General features: G+C 46.6%; 1 protein-coding gene across 1 annotated transcript in view; it reads left to right on the plus strand.

Annotated features, from left to right (window-relative positions):
• Positions 1-20671, plus strand: part of LOC144595875 (sideroflexin-5-like) — a 221213-nt gene that overhangs the window by 8946 nt on the left and 191596 nt on the right. Inside the window, exon 2 of the mRNA XM_078403737.1 lies at positions 12033-12101. Within this exon, the coding sequence (XP_078259863.1) occupies positions 12033-12101 (69 nt within the window). The remainder of the gene's footprint in view (positions 1-12032; positions 12102-20671) is intronic.

Here is a 20671-nt window from a genome sequence, read left to right on the forward strand (position 1 = left end):
TCTAAATTGTTAATATATATTGTAAACAACTGGGGTCCCAGCAATGAGCCTTGTGACACCCCACTAGTCACTGCCTGCCTTTCTGAAAAGGACCCGTTAATTCCTACTCTTTGCTTCCTGTCTGCCAATCAGTTATTTATCCATGTCAATACCCTACCCCCAATACCATGTGCTCTAATTTTGCACACTAATCTCTTGTGTGGGACCTTGTCAATGGCTTTCTGAAAGTCCAGATACACCACATCCACTGGCTCTCCCTTATCCATTCTACTTGTTACATCCTCAAAAAATTCCAAAAGATTAGTCAAGCATGATTTCCTCTTCATAAATCCATGCTGACTTTGACCGATCCTGTCACTGCTTTCCAAATGCGCTGCTATAACATCTTTTCACACTAGTAAGGCTAACTGATCTATAATTCCGCGGTTTCTCTCTCCCTCCTTTCTTAAAAAGTGGGGTTACATTGGCTACCCTCCAGTCCACAGGAACTGATCCAGAGTCGAGAGAACATTGGAAAATGATCACCAATGCATCCACGATTTCTAGGGCCACCTCCTTGAGTACTCTGGGATGCAGACCATCAGGCCCTGGGGATTTATCTGCCTTCAGTCCCAACAGATTACCAAACACCATTTACCGACTAATGAGGATTCCCTTCAGTTCCTCACTCCCACTAGATCCTCTGTCTCCTAGTATTTCTGGGAGATTGTTTGTGTCTTCCTTAGTGAAGGCAGAACCAAAGTACTCGTTTAACTGTTCTGCCATTTCCTTGTTCCCACTATAAATTCACCTGTCTCTGACTGTAAGGGACCTACATTTGTCTTCACTAATCTTTTCCTTTTTACATACCCATAGGAACTTTTACAGTCACTCTTTATATTTTCCGCAAGCTTTCATTCATGCTTTTTTTCCCCTCTTAATTAACCCCTTTGTCCTCTGAGTTCAAATCCATCTTCTATTGTTGCACTAAACAGTAAGGACAATGTGCAACTGCTGTTAAAACATCATTCAGCACGATGCACTGAGGATGAATATTTGTCTTGCTTTCTTTGGTTCACAAAGAGATATCCTGAGGGGAAACTACTTCTTGGTTTGAATATTTGAAATTCTATAATGCTGGCTGAATTCAAACTGAACCTAGAAAAATAAAATGAATGTGGAAAAAGCCTATTTAAACCTATAAACAATAGTGGTACAAGAATCAGATAGTTGCCCACGGTAGAGGTGCTGCCTTATATCAAGAACCGGATTCCATCCTGACTACAGGTGCTGTCTGTACAGAGTTTGTAGTTCTCCCTGTGACCACGTGGGCTTTTCTCTGGGTGCTTCAGTTTCCTCCCACACTCAGGTTGTGCAGGTTTATAGGTTAATTGGCTTCAGTAAAAATTGTAAATTGTCCCACATCTGTAAGAAAGTGCTAGTGTTCAGTGCGATCCTTGGTTGGTGCGAACTCGGTGGTCCGAAGGACCTATTTCCGTGCTAAACTAAACTAAGTTGTTCAATCCATTCTGTTCATTTCACATCATCGTCTATATCTCTCGTTTCCCTTACCGCTAATCAGTCTGAGGAAGGGTCAGGCAGCATCTCAGGAGAGAAGGAATGCGGCCTGACCTGCTGAGTTACTCCAGCATTTTGTGAAATAAATACTGGGATGAGGAAAAACCTTTTTCAGTCAGAGAATGTCTATTGTCTATAAATACCTTCGATTTAGTACCAGCATCTGCAGTTATTTTCTTACACTAGTCTGAAGAAGGGTCTCGACCCGAAACATCACCCATTCCTTCTCTCCAAAGATGCTGCCTGTCCCGCTGAGTTACTCCAGCTTTTTGTGTCTATCTTCTGTTCATTTAACCTAGTTTCTTGTAACATTTTGTAATAGTGCACTGACTGGTTTCTAAATAGCTCATTGACGCTTAATTAGTCTTATCATGTAGCCTTGGCAGAATGTTGTGAACAATAAATTCAGCAGGCGTGAGTCACAAACTGTCCCCAAGTTGAATTGTTGGAATTGAGTTGTGTTTCGGGCTGGAGAGTGCTGGTCTCTCACCTATGTGAGACATATGTGCTTTGTCTGGTAGAGTATCACAAAATGCTGGAGTAACTCAGCGGGTCAGGCAGCATCTCTGGAGAGAAGGAATGGGTGACGTTTCGGATAGCGATCGCCAGTAACTGGTAAACCAGACACCACAGAAGACACAGAGTGGGGAGGAACTCAGTGGGACAGGCAGCATCACAGGAGAACTCAGGAGATTGGTGATGTTTCTGGTCGGGACCCTATTTCAGACTGATTAATGCTGACTGACCCGCTGAACTACTCCAGCACTCTGTCTTCTTTCGTAAACCAGCATCTGTAGTTCCTTGTTTCTACAAGCAGACACCACAACCAGGTTTTGATTTTACAGCATGGAAAAAGGCCCTTCAGCCCACCGATCGACACCCCAACCATCAATCACCCATTCACACAAGTTTAGTTTAGAGATACAGCATGGAAACAAGCCCTTCGGTCCACCAAGTCCGCGCCGACCAGCGATCCCCGCACATTAGCACAAGCCTACACACACTAGGGACAATTTACACATAGCAAGCATACAAACCCAAGCCAATTATACTTAAAACTGGTACGACTTTGGAGTGTGGGAGAAAACCAAAGATCTCGGAGAAAACCCAAGCAATACAAACAATCTCCCAGATGTTCTAGTGGCCAGAGATCCTAGGGTGACGGAGGAACTGAAGGAAATTCACATTAGGCAGGAAATGGTGTTGGGTAGACTGATGGGACTGAAAGCTGACAAATCCCCAGGGCCTGATGGTCTGCATCCCAGGGTACTTAAGGAGGTGGCTCTAGAAATCGTGGATGCATTGGTGATCATTTTCCAATGTTCTATAGATTCAGGATCAGTTCCTGTGGATTGGAGGGTAGCTAATGTTATCCCACTTTTTAAGAAAGGAGGGAGAGAGAAAACGTGAAATTATAGACCGTTAGTCTGACATCAGTGGTGGGGAAGATGCTGGAGTCAATTATAAAAGACAAAATTGCGGAGCATTTGGATAGTAGTAAAAGGATCGTTCCGAGTCAGTATAAGAAAATAACTGCAGATGCTGGTACAAATCGATTTATTCATAAAATGCTGGAGTAACTCAGCAGGTCAGGCAGCATCTCGGGAGAGAAGGAATGGGTGACGTTTCGGGTCGAGACCCTTCTTCAGACTGATGTCAGGGGGGCGGGACAAAGGAAGGATATAGGTGGAGACAGGAAGATAGAGGGAGAACTGGGAAGGAGGAGGGGAAGGGAGGGACAGAGGAGCTATCTGAAGTTGGAGAAGTCGACGTTCATACCACCGGGCTGCAAACTGCCCAGGCGAAATATGAGGTGCTGCTCCTCCAATTTCCGGCGGGCCTCACTATGGCACTGGAGGAGGCCCATGACAGAAAGATCAGACTGGGAATGGCAGGGGGAGTTAAAGTGCTCGGCCACCGGGAGATCAGTTTTGTTAATGCGGACCGAGCGCAGGTGTTCAGCGAAGCGATCGCCGAGCCTGCGCTTGGTTTCGCCGATGTAAATAAGTTGACATCTAGAGCAGCGTGGATTTACGAAGGGGAAATCATGCTTGACTAATCTTCTGGCATTTTTGAGGATGTAACTAGGAAAATGGACAGGGGAGAGTCAGTGGTTGTAGTGCACCTTGACTTTCAGAAAGCCTTCGACAAGGTCCCACATATGATATTAGTGGGTATACTTAGAGCACATGGTATTGGGGGTAGGGTACTGACATAGATAGAAAATTGGTTGGCAGACAGAAAGCAAAGAGTGGGGATAAATGGGTCCCCTTCAGAATGGCAGGCAGTAACTAGTGGGGTACCGCAAGGACCGCAGCTATTTACAATATACATTAATGACTTGGATGAAGGGATTAAAAGTAACATTAGCAAATTTGCAGATGATACAAAGCTGGGTGGTAGTGTGAACTGTGAGAAAGATGCTATGAGGTTGCAGGGTGACTTGGACAGGTTGTGTGAGTGGGCGGATGCATGGCAGATACAGTTTAATGTGGATAAGTGTGATAAGAATCACACTTTGGTGGTAAGAATAGGAAGGCAGATTATTATTTGAATAGTGTCAAGTTAGGAAAAGGGGACGAACAACGAGATCTGGGTGTCCTAGTGCATCAGTCACCGAAAGGAAGCATGCAGGTACAGCAGGCAGTGAAGAAAGCCAATGGAATGTTGGCCTTCATAACCAGAGGAGTTGAGTATAGGAGCAAAGAGGTCCTTCTGCAGTTGTACAGGGCCCTAGTGAGACCGCACCTGGAGTACTGTGTGCAGTTTTGGTCTCCAAATTTGAGGAAGGATATTCTTGCTATTGAGGGCGTGCAGCGTAGGTTTACTAGGTTAATTCCCGGAATGGCGGGACTGTCATATGTTGAAAGACTGGAGCGACTAGGCTTGTATGCACTGGAATTTAGAAGGATGAGAGGGGATCTTATCGAAATGTATAAGATTATTAAGGGGTTGGACACATTAGAGGGAGGAAACATGTTCCCAATGTTGGGGGAATCCAAAACCAGGGGCCACAGTTTATGAATAAGGGGTAGGCCATTTAGAACAGAGATGGGGAAAAACTTTTTCAGTCAGAGAGTTTTGAATCTGTGGAATTCTCTGCCTCAGAGGGCAGTGGAGGCCAATTCTCTGAATACATTCAAGAGAGAGTTAGATAGAGCTCTTAAGGATAGCGGAGTCAGGGGGTATGGGGAGAAAGCAGGAACGGGGTACTGATTGCGAATGATCAGCCATGATCACATTGAATGGCGGTGCTGGCTCGATGGGCCGAATGGCCTACTCCTGCACCTATTGTCTATTGTCTATTGTCTAAGAGGAGTTGAGCATAGAAGCAAGAGGTCCTTCTGCAGTTGTACAGGGCCCTAGTGAGACTGCACGTGGTGTACTATGTGCAGTTTTGGTCTCCAAACTTGAGGAAGGATATTCTTGCTATTGAGGGCGTGCAGCGTAGGTTCACCAGGTTAATTCCCGGAATGGTGGGTCTGTCGTATGTTGAAAGACTGGAGCGACTGGGCTTGTATACGTTGGAATTTAGAAGGATGAGAGGCGATCTTATTGAAACATATAAGATTATTAAGGGATTGGACATGTTAAAGGCAGGTAACATGTCCCAATGTTGGGGGAGTCCAGAACCAGGGGCCACAGTTTAAGAATAAGAGGTAGGCCATTTAGAACAGAGATGAGGAAAAACTTTTTCAGTCAGAGAGTTGTATATCTGTGGAATTCTCTGCCTCAGAAGGCAGTGGAGGCCAATTCTCTGGATGCTTTCACGAGGGAGCTAGATAGAGCTCTTAAAGATAGCGGAGTCTTGGGGTATGGGGAGAAGGCAGGAACCGGGTACTTGGTTGTGAGTGATCAGCCATGATCACATTGAATGGCGGTGCTGGCTCGAATGGCCTCCTGCTGCACCTATTGTCTATTGTCGGTCACGGGGAGAACCCACAAACTCCGTACAGAGAGCATCCATAGTCAGGATCGAACTCGGGTCTCCAGCGTTGCACCTACTGTAAGGCAGCAACTCAACCGCTGCGCCACCGTGCCGCCCTGTTATCCCACTTTCTCATCCACTGCATTCATACTAGGGGACAATTTACAGAGGCTAATTGACCTACAAACCTGCATGTCTTTGGGATGTGGAAGGAAACCAGAGCACCCAGAGGAAACCCATGCAGTTACTGGGAGAACGATCAATCTCCAGAAAGGCAACACCCGAGTTCAAGGTTGATCCTGGGTTTCTGGCGCTGTGCCACCCACCTTCCTTGGCTGTTGTATGGTATTCTTGGTGCTGGTGGAGGTGACCTTGAATAATCTTCCCTTCACGTTTAGTCGAACCATACTTTCTTGCACGGGATTCGGACTCTGGCTTCCAGCTGCAAAATACGCCCCGTGTTTACATTTACAGGATGTGTCAGCGAAGATGAATTTTTTGTTTTTGTTTTTATTCTACTTGTTAACGTCTGTTCGCCTTGCGGATTGAATATGAAAAACCAAAAATAATTGGGAAAATTGGCAACTTGTACCGATAAACATTTAAAATAGGTCGCAAAGTCTATCTCGGAGAACTTATCTCGGAGAACTTATGCAAGCATCTTCCCACACCGTAGCGCTCTGGGCACAACCCATCGCATCAGAGAGCTGTAGACTTGGACCTCAACATCCTTCTACATCAGTGCTGTTCAGGGTCTTGCACACTGTACTCGATACAGAAGTGTGAAAACGCACACTTCTGTACGGAGCTTGTACGTTCTCCCCGTGACCTGCGTGGGTTATCTCCGGGTGCTCCCATTTCCTCCCACACTCCAAAGACATACAGGTTTGTAGGTTAATTGGCTTGGTACAAATGTAAATTGTCCCTAGTGTGTGTAGGATACTGCTAATGTGCGGGAATCGCTGGTTGGCGCGAACTCGGTGGGCCGAAGGGCCTGTTTCCGTGCTGTACCTCTGAACTAAACTAAAATCTAGGGAGAAAGGATTTCTGTGGAAGTTTGAGGTAGCTAGAGAAGCATCTCTAACATAAAGTGCCAGGCTCCATCACATCACTGGGTATGTCCTATGCTGGAGAGAAGTGGTCTTGGAGCTCTTAGAGTCTTAGAGAGTCATAAGAAAGGAGGGAGAGAGAAAACGGGTAATTATAGACCAGTTAGTCTGACATCAGTGGTGGGGAAGATGCTGGAGTCAATTATAAAAGACGAAATTGCTGAGCATTTGGATAGCAGTAACAGGATCATTCCGAGTCAGCATGGATTTACGAAGGGGAAATCATGCTTGACAAATCTACTGGAATTTTTGAGGATGTAACTAGGAAAATTGACAGGGGAGAGTCAGTGGATGTGGTGTACCTCGACTTTCAGAAAGCCTTCGACAAGGTCCCACATAGGAGATTAGTGGGCAAAATTAGGGCACATGGTATTGGGGGTAGGGTACTGACATGGATAGAAAATTGGTTGACAGACAGAAAGCAAAGAGTGGGGATAAATGGGTCCCTTTCGGAATGGCAGGCAGTGACCAGTGGGGTACCGCACGGTTCGGTGCTGGGACCCCAGCTATTTACGATATACATTAATGACTTAGACGAAGGGATTAAAAGTACCATTAGCAAATTTGCAGATGATACTAAGCTGGGGGGTAGTGTGAATTGTGAGGAAGATGCAATAAGGCTGCAGGGTGACTTGGACAGGTTGTGTGAGTGGGCGGATACATGGCAGATGCAGTTTAATGTAGATAAGTGTGAGGTTATTCACTTTGGAAGTAAGAATAGAAAGGCAGATTATTATCTGAATGGTGTCAAGTTAGGAGGAGGGGGAGTTCAACGAGATCTGGGTGTCCTAGTGCATCAGTCAATGAAAGGAAGCATGCAGGTACAGCAGGCAGTGAAGAAAGCCAATGGAATGTTGGCCTTCGTAACAAGAGGAGTTGAGTATAGGAGCAAAGAGGTCCTTCTACAGTTGTACCGGGCCCTGGTGAGACCGCACCTGGAGTACTGTGTGCAGTTTTGGTCTCCAAATTTGAGGAAGGATATTCTTGCTAAGGAGGGCGTGCAGCGTAGGTTCACTAGGTTAATTCCCGGAATGGCGGGACTGTCGTATGTTGAAAGGCTGGAGCGATTGGGCTTGTATACACTGGAATTTAGAAGGATGAGGGGGGATCTTATTGAAACATATAAGATAATTAGGGGATTGGACACATTAGAGGCAGGAAACATGTTCCCAATGTTGGGGGAGTCCAGAACAAGGGGCCACAGTTTAAGAATAAGGGGTAGGCCATTTAGAACGGAGATGAGGAAGAACTTTTTCAGTCAGAGAGTGGTGAAGGTGTGGAATTCTCTGCCTCAGAAGGCAGTGGAGGCCAGTTCGTTGGATGCTTTCAAGAGAGAGCTGGGTAGAGCTCTTAAGGATAGCGGAGTGAGGGGGTATGGGGAGAAGGCAGGAACAGGGTACTGATTGAGAGTGATCTGCCATGATAGCATTGAATGGCGGTGCTGGCTGGAAGGGCTGAATGGCCTACTCCTGCACCTATTGTCTATTGTCTATTGTCTATAAAGTTATACAATAGACAATAGGTGGAGGAGGAGGCCATTCGGCCCTTCGAGCCAGCACCGCCATTCAATGCTGATCATTCTCAATCAGTACCCCGTTCCTGCCTTCTCCCCATACCCCCTGACTCCGCTATCCTTAAGACCTCTATCTAGCTCTCTCTCTTGAATGCATTCAGAGAATTGGCCTCCGCTGCCTTCAGAGGCAGAGAATTCCACAGATTCACAACTCTCTGACTGTAAAAGTTTTTCCTCATCTCAGTTCTAAATGGCCTACCATTTAATTGGCCCTTCGGCCCAACTGTCCCACACCGACCAATGTGCTCCATCTATACATGTCCCACCTGCCTATGTTTTGCCCATATCTTTCTAAACCTATCCTATCCATGTATCTGTCCAAATGTTGTTATAGTACTTGCCTCAATTTCCTCTTCTGGCAGCTCGTTGCAATGACCCACCACCCTGGGTTTTCAATAGAATTGAATTGAATTAAAATGAATTGAATACATTTTATTAGCCAAGTATGTATACATACAAGGAATTTGCTTTGGTGCTTTGCTCGCAAGTAACAACATGACATACAGTAAACAATTAAGAATAAAACATTATAATTTACACATGTGAAGAATGAAATAAAATACCAGAGCAAAAGGAGGCTACAGTTTCCTATTAAATCTTTCCCCCCTCACCTTAAACCTTTGTCCTCTGGGTCTTGGTTCTCCTACCTTCCAGATTCTGGGACAGTTTCTTCCTTCCAAGTTGTTATCAGGCAACTGAACCGTCCTATCAACAATTAGAGAGCAATCCTGATCTATCTCATTGGTAACCCTTGGACTATCCTTGATCTGACCTTGCTGGTTTTACCTTGCACTGAACGCTATTCAGAGAAACATAGAAAATAGGTGCAGGAGGAGGCCATTTAGCCCTTCGAGCCAGCACCGCCATTCATTGTGATCATGGCTGATTACCCACAGTCAGTACTCCGTTCCTGCCTTCTCCCCATATCCCTTGACTCCACTATCATTAAGAGCTCTATCTAACTCTCTCTTGAAAGCATCCAGAGAGTTATCCTCCACTGCCTTCTGAGGCAGACAATTCCACAGATTCACAGCTCTCTGAGTGAAAAAGTTTTTCCTCATCTCCGTTCTGAATGGCCTACCCCTTATTCTTAAACTGTGGCCCCTGGTTCTGGACTCCCCCAACATCGGGAACATGTTTCCTGCCTCTAGTGTGTCCAATCCCTTAATAATCTTAAGTTTCAATAAGATCTCCTCTCATCCTTCTAAATTCCAGTGTATTAATGACCCTTGGACTATCCTTGATCTGACCTTGCTGGCTTTACCTTGCACTAAACGCTTTTCCCTTACCCTGTATCTACATACTATAAATGGCTCAGTGGTAATCATGTCTCGTCTTTCTGTTGACTGGATAGCACGCAACATAAGCTTTTCACTGTAACTCGGTACACGTGACAATAAACTAAACTGTCTAAACTGTACATTTCCCTCTTGTTTTTGACCCTATGACCTGCCAGGCTTTGTCCTGCCCCCTCCCCTCTTCCAGCTTTCTTTCTCCTCGCCTTGCAATCAGTCTGAAGAAGGGTCCCGACCCGAAACGTCACGAGGTTAATCCCCGGGGATGGTGGGACTGTCATACGAGGAAAGACTGGGCTTGTATTTACTGGAATTTAGAAGGATGAGAGGGGATTTTATAGAAACATATAAAATTATAAAAGAACTGGACAAGCTAGATGCAGGAAAAATGTTCCCAATGTTGGGGGAGCCCAAAACCAGGGGCCACAGTCGAAGAATAAAGGGGAGGCCATTTAAAACTGAGGTGAGAAGAAACTTTTTCACCGAGTTGTAAATTTGTGGAATTCTCTGCCACAGAAGGCAGTGGAGGCCGATTCACTGGATGAATTTTAAAGAGAGTTAGATAGAGCTCTAGGGGCTAGTTGAATCAAGGGATATGGGGAAAAGGCAGGCACGGGTTACTGATTGTGGATGATCAGCCATGATCACAATGAATGGTGGTGCTGGCTCGAAGGGTCGAATGGCCTCCTCCTGCACCTATTTTCTAATTCACTGGATGTTTTCAAGAGAGAGTTAGATAGAGCTCTCGGGGCTAGCGGAATCAATGGATATGGGGAGAAGGCAGGCACGGGTTACTGATGGTGGATGATCAGCCATGATCACAATGAATGGCGGTGCTGGCTTGAAGGGCCAAATAGCCTCCTACAACAACTATTTTCTATGTCATCTATCCATGTTCTCCAGGGATGCTTCCTGACCCACATTTTGTGTCTTTCCTTGGAATATTTGTGTAATAAAAAGGAACTGCAGATGCGGGTTTATACCAAGGGGGGGGGGGGGGGGAATAGACAGACAAAGGTTGGGTATAGAAGCAGGTGTTGCCCCAAGAAGGATACATAGTTGTGAACAGTGAAGCCAGTTGACAGACATTTAGTGGTGAGGGGGGGTAGAAACCTGTGCAAGGTCTGGGGGGAGTGAGGGGGTGGGGAGAAGGTGTTTGGGAAAGAGAAAGGGGAGGGGGGAGGAAGGTGTTTATAGAAGTTACCTTAAAATTTCATTTTCATACCGTTGGGTTATAAGCTACCCAAGCAAAATATGAGGTGCTGTTCCTCCAGTTTGCGTGTGACCACACTCTGACAATGGAGGAGGCCTCTGATTAGGGTTGCCAACTTCCTAACTACCAAAAAAGAGATAAAAGGTGATGTCACCGCCCCGCGCCCCATGTGACCTCACCCAGCCAGCGGCCACGTGCTCCCAATTCCACCAATGGTGGCCACCCAGGCCGGGAGGCTATGCAACCTCCGCTCGGCGAACACACTCGGTCCCGCTCCCCGAACACACTCCGTTAGCCTACAGTGGCCCCCGGGCCTACAGCGGACCATGGGCCTACAGCGGCCCCAGGGCCTACAGCGGACCCTGGGCCTATAGTGTCCGGGCCTACAGCGGTGCCCGGGCCTATAGTGTCCGGGCTTACAGCATCCCCCGGGCCTAATACGGGACAAGGGCAGTCCCGTTTGGGACAAACCAATTTAGCCCAATATACGGGATGTCCCGGCTAATACGGGACAGTTGGCAACCCTACCCAGGACTGAAAGGTCAGTGTGGGAGTAGGAGGGAAGGGGAGTTAAGTGGTTAGCAACTGGGAGATCATATCATATCATATCATATATCTACAGCCGGAAACTGGCCTTTTCGGCCCTCCAAGTCCGTGCCGCCCAGTGATCCCCGTACATTAACACTATCCTACACCCACTAGGGACAATTTTTACATTTACCCAGCCAATTAACCTACATACCTGTACATCTTTGGAGTGTGGGAGGAAACCGAAGATCCTGGAATATTTTTTATTAGGTATGACTTGTCAGAATCTCATTTTCTCCAATTTGTAGACAATAGACAATAGGTACAGGAGTAGGCCATTCGGCCCTTCGAGCCAGCTCCACCATTCAATGTGATCATGGCTGATTTTAAAGCACTCTTATTTTGAAATTCCATCAGGCAATGCCTCCACGTTATATTCCACATCCTTTAATTAGATTTCTAGATTGTTTCCAGTTCCACCATTGGTGTCCGTGTCCCCGATTTTATTTTTTTCTCCCCCCCCCCCTTCCGCAATCCCTGGGATTAAGCCCCTGAGTCGTCCAACATCTCTCCTGCCCTTTAATCAGCTCCTATCTTCCTCGCCATGCTTTCAATTGTACAAAGTGCCCTGGGACAATTTTATGTTATATAAATGCAAATTCTTGGTTCTGAATATTGTTTGTAAAATTCTAACTGAATTAAGATTTCAGCTGTAACATGCAACTGCATATTATTTTTGTTGCCAGCTTATGTGGATAATGCTTTTATCTGTTTATTGGTTAATATGAACGTTTGTTTCTGATTTTTTTTCTTCCTTTTTTTCTTACAGTCTACTTTTCGTGGGCGATTCAGACATTTCCTGGATATCATTGATCCTCGAACGCTCTTTGTCACTGAGGTATTCTATGCGGCCGATTGTCTTAAGTTCTCTTTTGTTCAATGCTTCCTGTACCTCTGAACTAAACTAAAATCTAGGGAGAAAGGATTTCTGTGGAAGTTTGAGGTAGCTAGAGAAGCATCTCTAACATAACGTGCCAGGCTCCATCACATCACTGGGTATGTCCTATGCTGGAGAGAAGTGGTCTTGGAGCTTTTAGAGTCTTAGAGAGTCATAAAGTTATACAGCGTGGAAATGGGCCCTTCGGCCCAACTTTCCCGCACCGACCAATGTGCTCCATCTATACATGTCCCACCTGCCTATGTTTTGTCACTGGTGGAGCGGGAGCACGTGGCCGCCGGCTGGGTGAGGTCACGTGGGACGGCGATATCACCCTTTGTCCCTTATTTGGGAGTGAGGATGATGGCAACCATAAGTAGACTTGATGGGCCGACTGGCCTAATTCTACTATCCCTTCTGAGTTTAACTTGGTATCATATTCGGCACGGACATTGTGGGCTGAAGGGCCCGTTCCTGTGCTGTGCTGTTCTATGTTTTATGCATTGTTCTGGGTTGCCATCCTTTGCCTCCAATCTTGCTGGAATCACTCAAGCTTTTTTGCTGGCTCCAGGAAGCTGGTGTTTAAGCTGCTAAATCTGGCTCCTTACCTTGGCAAGTGAAATAAGCGATCCAGGTTTTTTTTCTGTCTGTTTTACTAAAGAGTTGGCAAGTTGCCATGGTAATGTTTATGTTCGAAGGTGAGACTTGTTGCACTGACAAGACCTTGCGTAGAGCCAGTAATTAATGGTTTGAATAGTTAGTCAGAAAGCCACATGTTCTCTAGGCACATTTGGCGTATATTAAAGTTTCTTGAAGGTATCGGTATTGGTTTATTTATTGCAACCTCTACTGAGATACACAAATCAGAACCTTTTTTCCAGGAAGGGAATATCAAATACTAGTCCAGTCGAGTCTAGTCAAGTTTATTTGTCACATACACATACAAGATGTGCAGTGAAATGAAAGGTCACCCACAGTCCAGCAATAGAGCAATAAAAATAAGCAATTTCACACACAATCACAACCAACACAAAACAAAAAATAAAAGAAACATCCATCACAGTGAGTCTCCTCCAGTCACCTCCTCACTGTGATGGAAGGCCAGAATGTCTTTTCTCTTCCCCTGCCATCTTCTCCCGCGGTCAGGCTGTTGAAGTTGCCACATTCCAGGCCGCGCCGAACGATGAAAGGTCCGCGGCGGGCCGACCCAAGCCCCGCGATCCGGGGCGGGCGAAGGGAAATATCAAATATTAGAATATACTTCCTCAGTCTGATGAAGGGTTTCGACCCGAAACATCACCTGTTCCTTTTCTCCAGAGATGGTGCCTGTCCCGCTGAGTTATTCCAGAATGTTGTGTCTATCTTCGATGTAAACTAGCATCTGCAGTTCCTTCCTACAAATACTAGAGGGTTAACTTTAAGATGAGAGGGGCAAAGTTTAAAGGAGATGTGAGGGGCTTTTATTTTTACACACAGGGAGGTGGGTGCCTGGAATGTGCTGCCGGGGGGGGCAGGGTTGCCAACTGTCCCGTATTAGCTGGGACATCCCGTATTTTGGGTTAAATTGGTTTGTCCCATATGGGACTGCCCTTGTCCCATATTAGTAGGGTTGCCAACTTCCTCACTCCCAAATCAGGGTTAAAGGGTGACGTCACCGCCCCGCGTCCCATGAGACCTCACCCAGCCAGTGGACACGTGCTCCCGCTCCACAAAGGTATCAGGCCCGGGGGTGGGTGGGGGGGGGGGGGGCTATAAGCCTGGACGCTGTAGGCCCCGACACTATCGGCCCCAATTTTAGGTCCCAACACTAGGTTTCCGACATTTTAGCTCCGGACAGTCTAGGTTCGGAGGCCTGGGCGCCGCCTAATGGAGGTTGCATAGCAACCCACCTCCCGCCCGGGCGCCCACCCTTGATGGAGCGGGAGCACGTGGCTGCTGGCTGGGTGAGGTCACGTGGGGCACAGGGCGGTGACGTCACCTTGTCCCGTATTTGGGAGTGAGGAAGATGGCAACCCTACTGGAGGGTGGTGATGGAGGCAGATACAATGGTGGTGTTTCAGAGACTTTTGTATAAGCACATGGATATGCAAGAATGGAGGGAAATGGATTATGTGCAGGCAGTTAAGAGTTGGTCTTGGCATCATGTTTGACATAGACATTGTGTCAAAGGGCCTGTGCTGTACTGTTCTATATTTTACGTAGTGAAAGCTTTTGTGAGATCCCGGCGGCACGGTGGCGCAGCGGTAGAGTTACTGCCTTACAGCGAATGCAGCGCCGGAGAATCAGGTTCGATCCTGACTACAGGCGCCGTCTGTACGGAGTTTGTACGTTCTCCCCGTAACCTGCGTGGGTTTTCTCCGAGATCGTCGGTTTCCTCCCACACTCCAAAGACGTACAGGTATGTAGGTTAATTGGCTTGGCAAATGTAAAAATTGTCCCTAGTGGGTGTGGGATAGTGTTAGTGTGCGTGTGCGTGGATCGCTGGGCGGCGCGGACCCGGTGGGCCGAAGGGCCTGCTTCTGCGCTGTATCTCTAAATCTAAAATCTAAATCAATCAAAGAGTACTGTGCATGAGTATAATAGTTTTTTGCTGACTAGTTAGCACACAACAAAAACCTTTTCACTGTAATTCGGTGCATGTGACAATAATAAACTAAACGAAAACAAAAAAAAACTTTTTTTAAAGTGCAGAGTATTGTGTTACAGTTACAGAGGAGGTTCAGATAAAGAAAGTGCAAGGACTGCAATGAGGTAGGTTGGGAGATCAAGATTACACCCGTGGCTTATGGGAGGACAGTACAGTAGTCTGATAACAGGGGAAGAAGCTATTCCTGAATCTGGCATTTCAAGCAAATACAATGAGTGTTTTTTAAATGAGCACCTAATAAGATAATGTATGATACTTTTCACTAAAAATCTGTAGTTCTAGTGCATAAGTGTGGCCCCTTAGATAGTAAGTTGGCTGTAGGGTTGCCAACTGTCCCGTATTAGCCGGGACATCCCGTATTTTGGGCTAAATTTGTTTGTCCTGTATGGGACCGCCCTTGTCCCGTATTAGGCCCAGAGGGCGCTGTAGGCCCCGACACTGTAGGCCCCGACACTGTAGGCCCCGACACTGTAGGCCCCGACACTGTAGGCCCCGACACTGTAGGTCCCGAAGCTGTAGGTCCCGACAGTTTAGGTCCCGACACTTTAGCTCCGGACAGTCTAGGTCCGGGGGCCTAATGGAGGTTGCGTTGCAACCCGCCCCCCCTCCCCTCCGGGCGGCCGCCATTGGTGGAGCGGGAGCATGTGTCCACTGGCTGGGTGAGGTCATGTTGGGCGCGGGGCGGTGACGTCATCTTGCCCTTATTTGGGAGCGAGATAGTGGGCACCCCTAGTTGTCTGGGACAACGAGTGTCATGGAGTCGTACAGTGCGGAACGATCCCTTTGAGCCACCACGTCCATGCTGAATGATACGGTGTACACGCAGCAGTGATAAACACAACGATGGGTGCAAAACACCAAGGTTACAGTGCAATCTGACTCTCTTTTAAATTCATCCAGTCAATTGGCCTCCACTGCCTTCTGTGGCAGAGAATTCCACAAATTCACAATGTGGTGTAAAATAAGTGATTTGTCGAGGTGTCTGTTAGCGGCGGGGAAGAAGCTGTTTCTGAGTCTGTACCTGAGCTTTCCAACTCTTGCATCTTCTTCAAAAAGGTAGAGGAGAGAAAAGGGCAGCAGGCATCCTTGACACGACTTCCAGCCTCCCTGAATAACGTTCAGTCTTCCTGAGCTCCCCTCAGATCCACTTTGCACCTCCAACCTTTCACATTAAACGTATGCCCCCTTAATCTAGACACAGGCACAATGGCCGGGAAAGATTCTTGTTTTTTTTAGAGATACAGCCCAGAAACAGGCCCTTCGACCCACCGGGTCCGCGCCGACCAATGATCCCCGCACATTAACACTATCCCTACACGTTAACACATAAACGTCTATCCCGATCAAGAACAGCAGTGAGACTAATGGAAATAAAAAACGTCAAACTAAGTGCCGTAAGAATAAACAAAAGGATCGATCTCTCAAGATGATCAATGTTAATTGTCAAAGTGTGCGTGCTAAACTCCCAAGCTTCCAGCACCTCCTCCAGGAAGAAACCCCTGACATAGTTGTAGGTACGGAGTCTTGGTTAAATACCAACATTACCACTGGGGAGACTTTTCCACAGAATTTTCAAGTGTTTCGAAAGGATCGCAGTAAAGAAGGGGATGCACATGGTGGTGTCTTCATTGCCGTTGGAGATAATCTGATTGCACAGGAAGAGAATGACTTGGATCAGCCAGACTGTGAAATGAAGTGGATTAGCATCCATGTGAAGGGCACCAGTTTATATTGGTGCCTTCCACCATTCTCAAAAAACTGTCCCTCTCTTCCCCTCCCCCTTCCCAGATCTCCCTCTATCTTCCTGTCTCCACCTATATCCTTCCTTTGTCCCGCCCCCCCTGACATCAGTCTGAAGAAGGGTCTCGACCCGAAACGTCGCCCGTTCCTTCTCTCCCGAGATGCTGCCTGACCTGCTGAGTTACTCCAGCATTTTGTGAATAATTACCTTCGATTTGTACCAGCATCTGCAGTTATTTTCTTGTATGCGTAAATTCGAAAGCTCAATTGAAAAAAATCCTAAACATGCCTCTATCTGGCTTAGGAGAATTCAATATACCAGACGTAGACTGGACCTCTAACAGCCTATTGCCTGGTGGAAGGTGCTGTGGACCTAGCAAGATAATGATTGAAATGGCACTTGATCATAATCTCCAACAACTCGTTACTCAGCTTACAAGGGACAGGAGTCTACTTGACGTGTTTCACAAACAACCCTGCTTTTGTCAGTAAAATAGGAGTCAAACCAGGAATAAGTGATCATGACATCGTTACTGTGGGAGCCTTAATCAGACCTAAAATGATTTTTTTTTAAACAAAACGTAAAGTATTCATTTATGCTAAAGCCAATTACCAGAATATATCTGAGGACCTCAACACCCTCAATAGTCAACTCACGGATGACGTTGTTTTGAACTCCGATGTTGGCAGCTTATGGACAAAATTTACCAGCACAATACAAAAATCAATGAAGGCCAACATTCCTCACAAAATGACCTCTTCCAAACCAAGCTTACCATGGGTTAATGCTTCGCTTAGGAGGAGGATTAGGAAGAAGTGCAAGCTATATGACCGGGCAAGAAACACAGGTGATTTTTCTACGTGGGACGAGTTTAAGACCCCCCGGCGCCAGATCGCCAGGCAAATGAGAAAACTTCATCGTGATTATGTGTATGATATTGGTACAATCCTCCAGAGCGAAAATGCCAAACCTTTCTGGAATTGCGTGAAAGCTATACTTCGAGGTGTTTGGTGCATCTCCATTATTATCAATGAGCAAGATTGCGTCTGGTGCGAAGGATAAAGCAGAAGCACCCGACCAACATTTCTGTTCTGTCTTTACGAAGGAAGACATTTCGTCAGTACCGGACCTGGGACATAGCAGTGCTCCAGATATGCCGAGCATCAATGTTACCACAGCACGTGTCGAAAAATTATTGAAAAACCTCCAGCCTCATACATCCACGGGACCTGATATTGTGCCGTCAAAGAATGTGCTACTACTCAAGTCAAGTCAATTCAAGTTTATTTGTCACATACACATACACGATGTGCAGTGAAATGAAAGGTTACCCACAGTCCAGCAATAGAGCAATAAAAATAAACAATTTCAATAGACAATAGGTGCAGGAGGAGGCCATTCGGCCCTTTGAGCCAGCACCGCCATTCAATGTGATCATGACTGATCATTCTCAATCAGTACCCCATTCCTGCCTTCTCCCCATACACCCTGACTCCGCTATCCTTAAGAGCTGTATCTAGCTCTCTCTTGAATGCATTCAGAGAATTAGCCTCCACTGCCTTCTGAGGCAGAGAATTCCACAGATTCACAACTCTCTGACTGGAAATGTTTTTCCTCCTCTCAGTTCTAAATGGCCTACCCCTTATTCTTAAACTGTGGTCCCCCCTTGTTCTGGACTCCCCCAACATTGGGAACATGTTTCCTGCCTCTAACGTGTCTAATTTCACACACAATCACAACCAACACAAAAACAAAAAAAAGAAACATCCATCACAGTGAGTCTCCTCCAGTCCCCTCCTCACTGTGATGGAAGGCCAGAATGTCTTTTCTCTTCCCCTGCCGTCTTCTCCCGCGGTCAGGCTGTTGAAGTTGCCGCGTTCCAGGCCGCGCCGGACGGTGAAAGGTCCGCAGCGGGCCGACCCAAGCCCCGCGATCCGGGGCGGGCGAAGACGCCGCCGCTGCACGTCGGGGCCGTCGGGGCTCCCGACATTGAAGCCCCCGCCGGGCAGAGAAAAAAAACCTACGGCCTATTGCTGGTCCAATACTCCAAAAGATCTACCAAAAGTCGTTAATTACTGGAATCTTGCCTAAAGACTGGATCTATGCAAATGTTACCCCAATCTTTAGGAAAGGGGACAGGTCTTCACCATCCTACTACCGTCCAGTGTCACTCACTTGTATTGCGAGCGAACAATTGGAACATATTATGCATAGCAACGTTATGGGGCATCTGGAGGGATCCTCACTTCTCTGTGACAGACAGCACGGATGTAGGAGAGGACGATCTTGTGAAGCTCAGCTAGCTGGACTGGTTAATGATCTAGCCCACGATTTGGATGCAAAGGGTCAAGTCGACCTTTGCATTATGGATTTTAGTAAGGCCTGTTGGCAAAACTTGACTATCTTGGCATCCGAGGTCCTTTCAAAAAATGGATCGAAAACTTTCTAACCAAACGACACCAGAAGGTTTTAGTCGATGGTCAATCTTCATCCAGATGTCCAGTGTCTTCAGGAGTACCCCAGGGTACTGTCCTGGCCCCCCTGCTCTTTCTAACATACTTGAATGACCTTTCAACTTGTGTAACATCTGAGGTCAGATTATTTGCATGTGATCTGATTCTCTACAGACCCATAAACTCTCTGAATGACTGCGATACCCTTCAGCAAGATGTCAATTCAATAGACAATGGGTGCAGGAGGAGGCCATTCGGCCCTTCGAGCCAGCACCGCCATTCAATGTGATCATGGCTGATCATTCTCAATCAGTAACCCGTTCCTGCCTTCTCCCCATGCCCCCTGACTCCGCTGTCCTTAAGAGCTCTATCTAGCTCTCTCTTGAAAGCATTCAGAGAATTGGCCTCCACTGCCTTCTGAGGCAGAGAATTCCACAGATTCACAACTCTCTAACTGAAAAAGTTTTTCCTCATCTCCGTTCTAAATGACCTATCCCTTATTCTTAAACTATGGCCCCTGGTTCTGGACTCCCCCAACATTGGGAACATGTTTCCTGCCTCTAACGTGTACAACCCCTTAATAATCGTATACGTTTCGATAAGATCCCCTCTCATCCTTCTAAATTCCAGTGCATACAAGCCTAGTCGCTCCAGTCTTTCAACATACGACAGTCCCGCTATTCCGGGAATTAACCTAGTAAAACCTACGTTGCACGCCCTCAATAGCAAGAATATCCTTCCGCAAGTGGAAATCTTCTTGGCAGATGAAATTCAACAAATCCAAGTGCTATGTCATGAGAATGACCCACAAGAAGAATTGTCATCATGATCAGTACTTCATGGGGAAACTCTGCCCTCCAGGAGGTACAACATCACCCCTATTTGTGTATCGAACTGTGAGACAACCCCAGCTGGGCAAAACACACTAACCAAGCTATCTCAAGCTCACAACATCCTTGGTCTCCTGTGACGAAATTTCTAGAACCGTACAAAATCCACAAAGGACATTGCTTACATTGCTAGTACGTCCAAGACTGGAATACTGTAGTGCCATCTTGGATCCCTACCAAACGACCCACATTAACAACCTTGCGAAGAGCTGCCAGGTTTGTAACAGGTGACTATAGAAGGACCAGTTGTGTCACAGAAATGCTTCATGAACTCAAACGGGACACCCTCCAAAGATGCCGTATAATATCCAGGATTACTGGAGAGAAGGAATAGGTGACGTTTCGGGTCGAGACCCTTCTTCAGCTATCAGGAGAGGTTGGGCAAACTTGGATTGTTTTCTCTGGAGCATCGGAGGCAGAGAAGTGACCTGATTACGTGAGGAATAGATAGGGTAGATGGTCAAACTTTAGAGTCCTAGCCTGCTCAACCTCTCCCTTTAGCTCAGGCCCTCGAATCCTGGCAACATCCTCGAAAATCATGGATAGGAACTTGCAAGTGACAAGGTATGTTGAGAATGCGTTTAATCATTTTTTTAAAAAATCCTGAGCTTTATATGGTGGTGCTTTTCAAACATAAAAACAGAGAAGTTGTGTTGAACCGTAGTTAGCCACATTTGTTGTATTATGTACAGTTCTGTTCATCACACTGCCAGGTGATGTGTGAGGTTGTGGAGAGGGTGCAGAGGAGAATTACTGCACTTGTCTGAAGGATACGAGTAATTCCCAGCAGTTGGGCAGCA

The sequence above is a fragment of the Rhinoraja longicauda genome, chromosome 1 (assembly GCF_053455715.1).
Source record: "Rhinoraja longicauda isolate Sanriku21f chromosome 1, sRhiLon1.1, whole genome shotgun sequence".
NCBI classification, from domain to species: domain Eukaryota; kingdom Metazoa; phylum Chordata; class Chondrichthyes; order Rajiformes; family Arhynchobatidae; genus Rhinoraja; species Rhinoraja longicauda.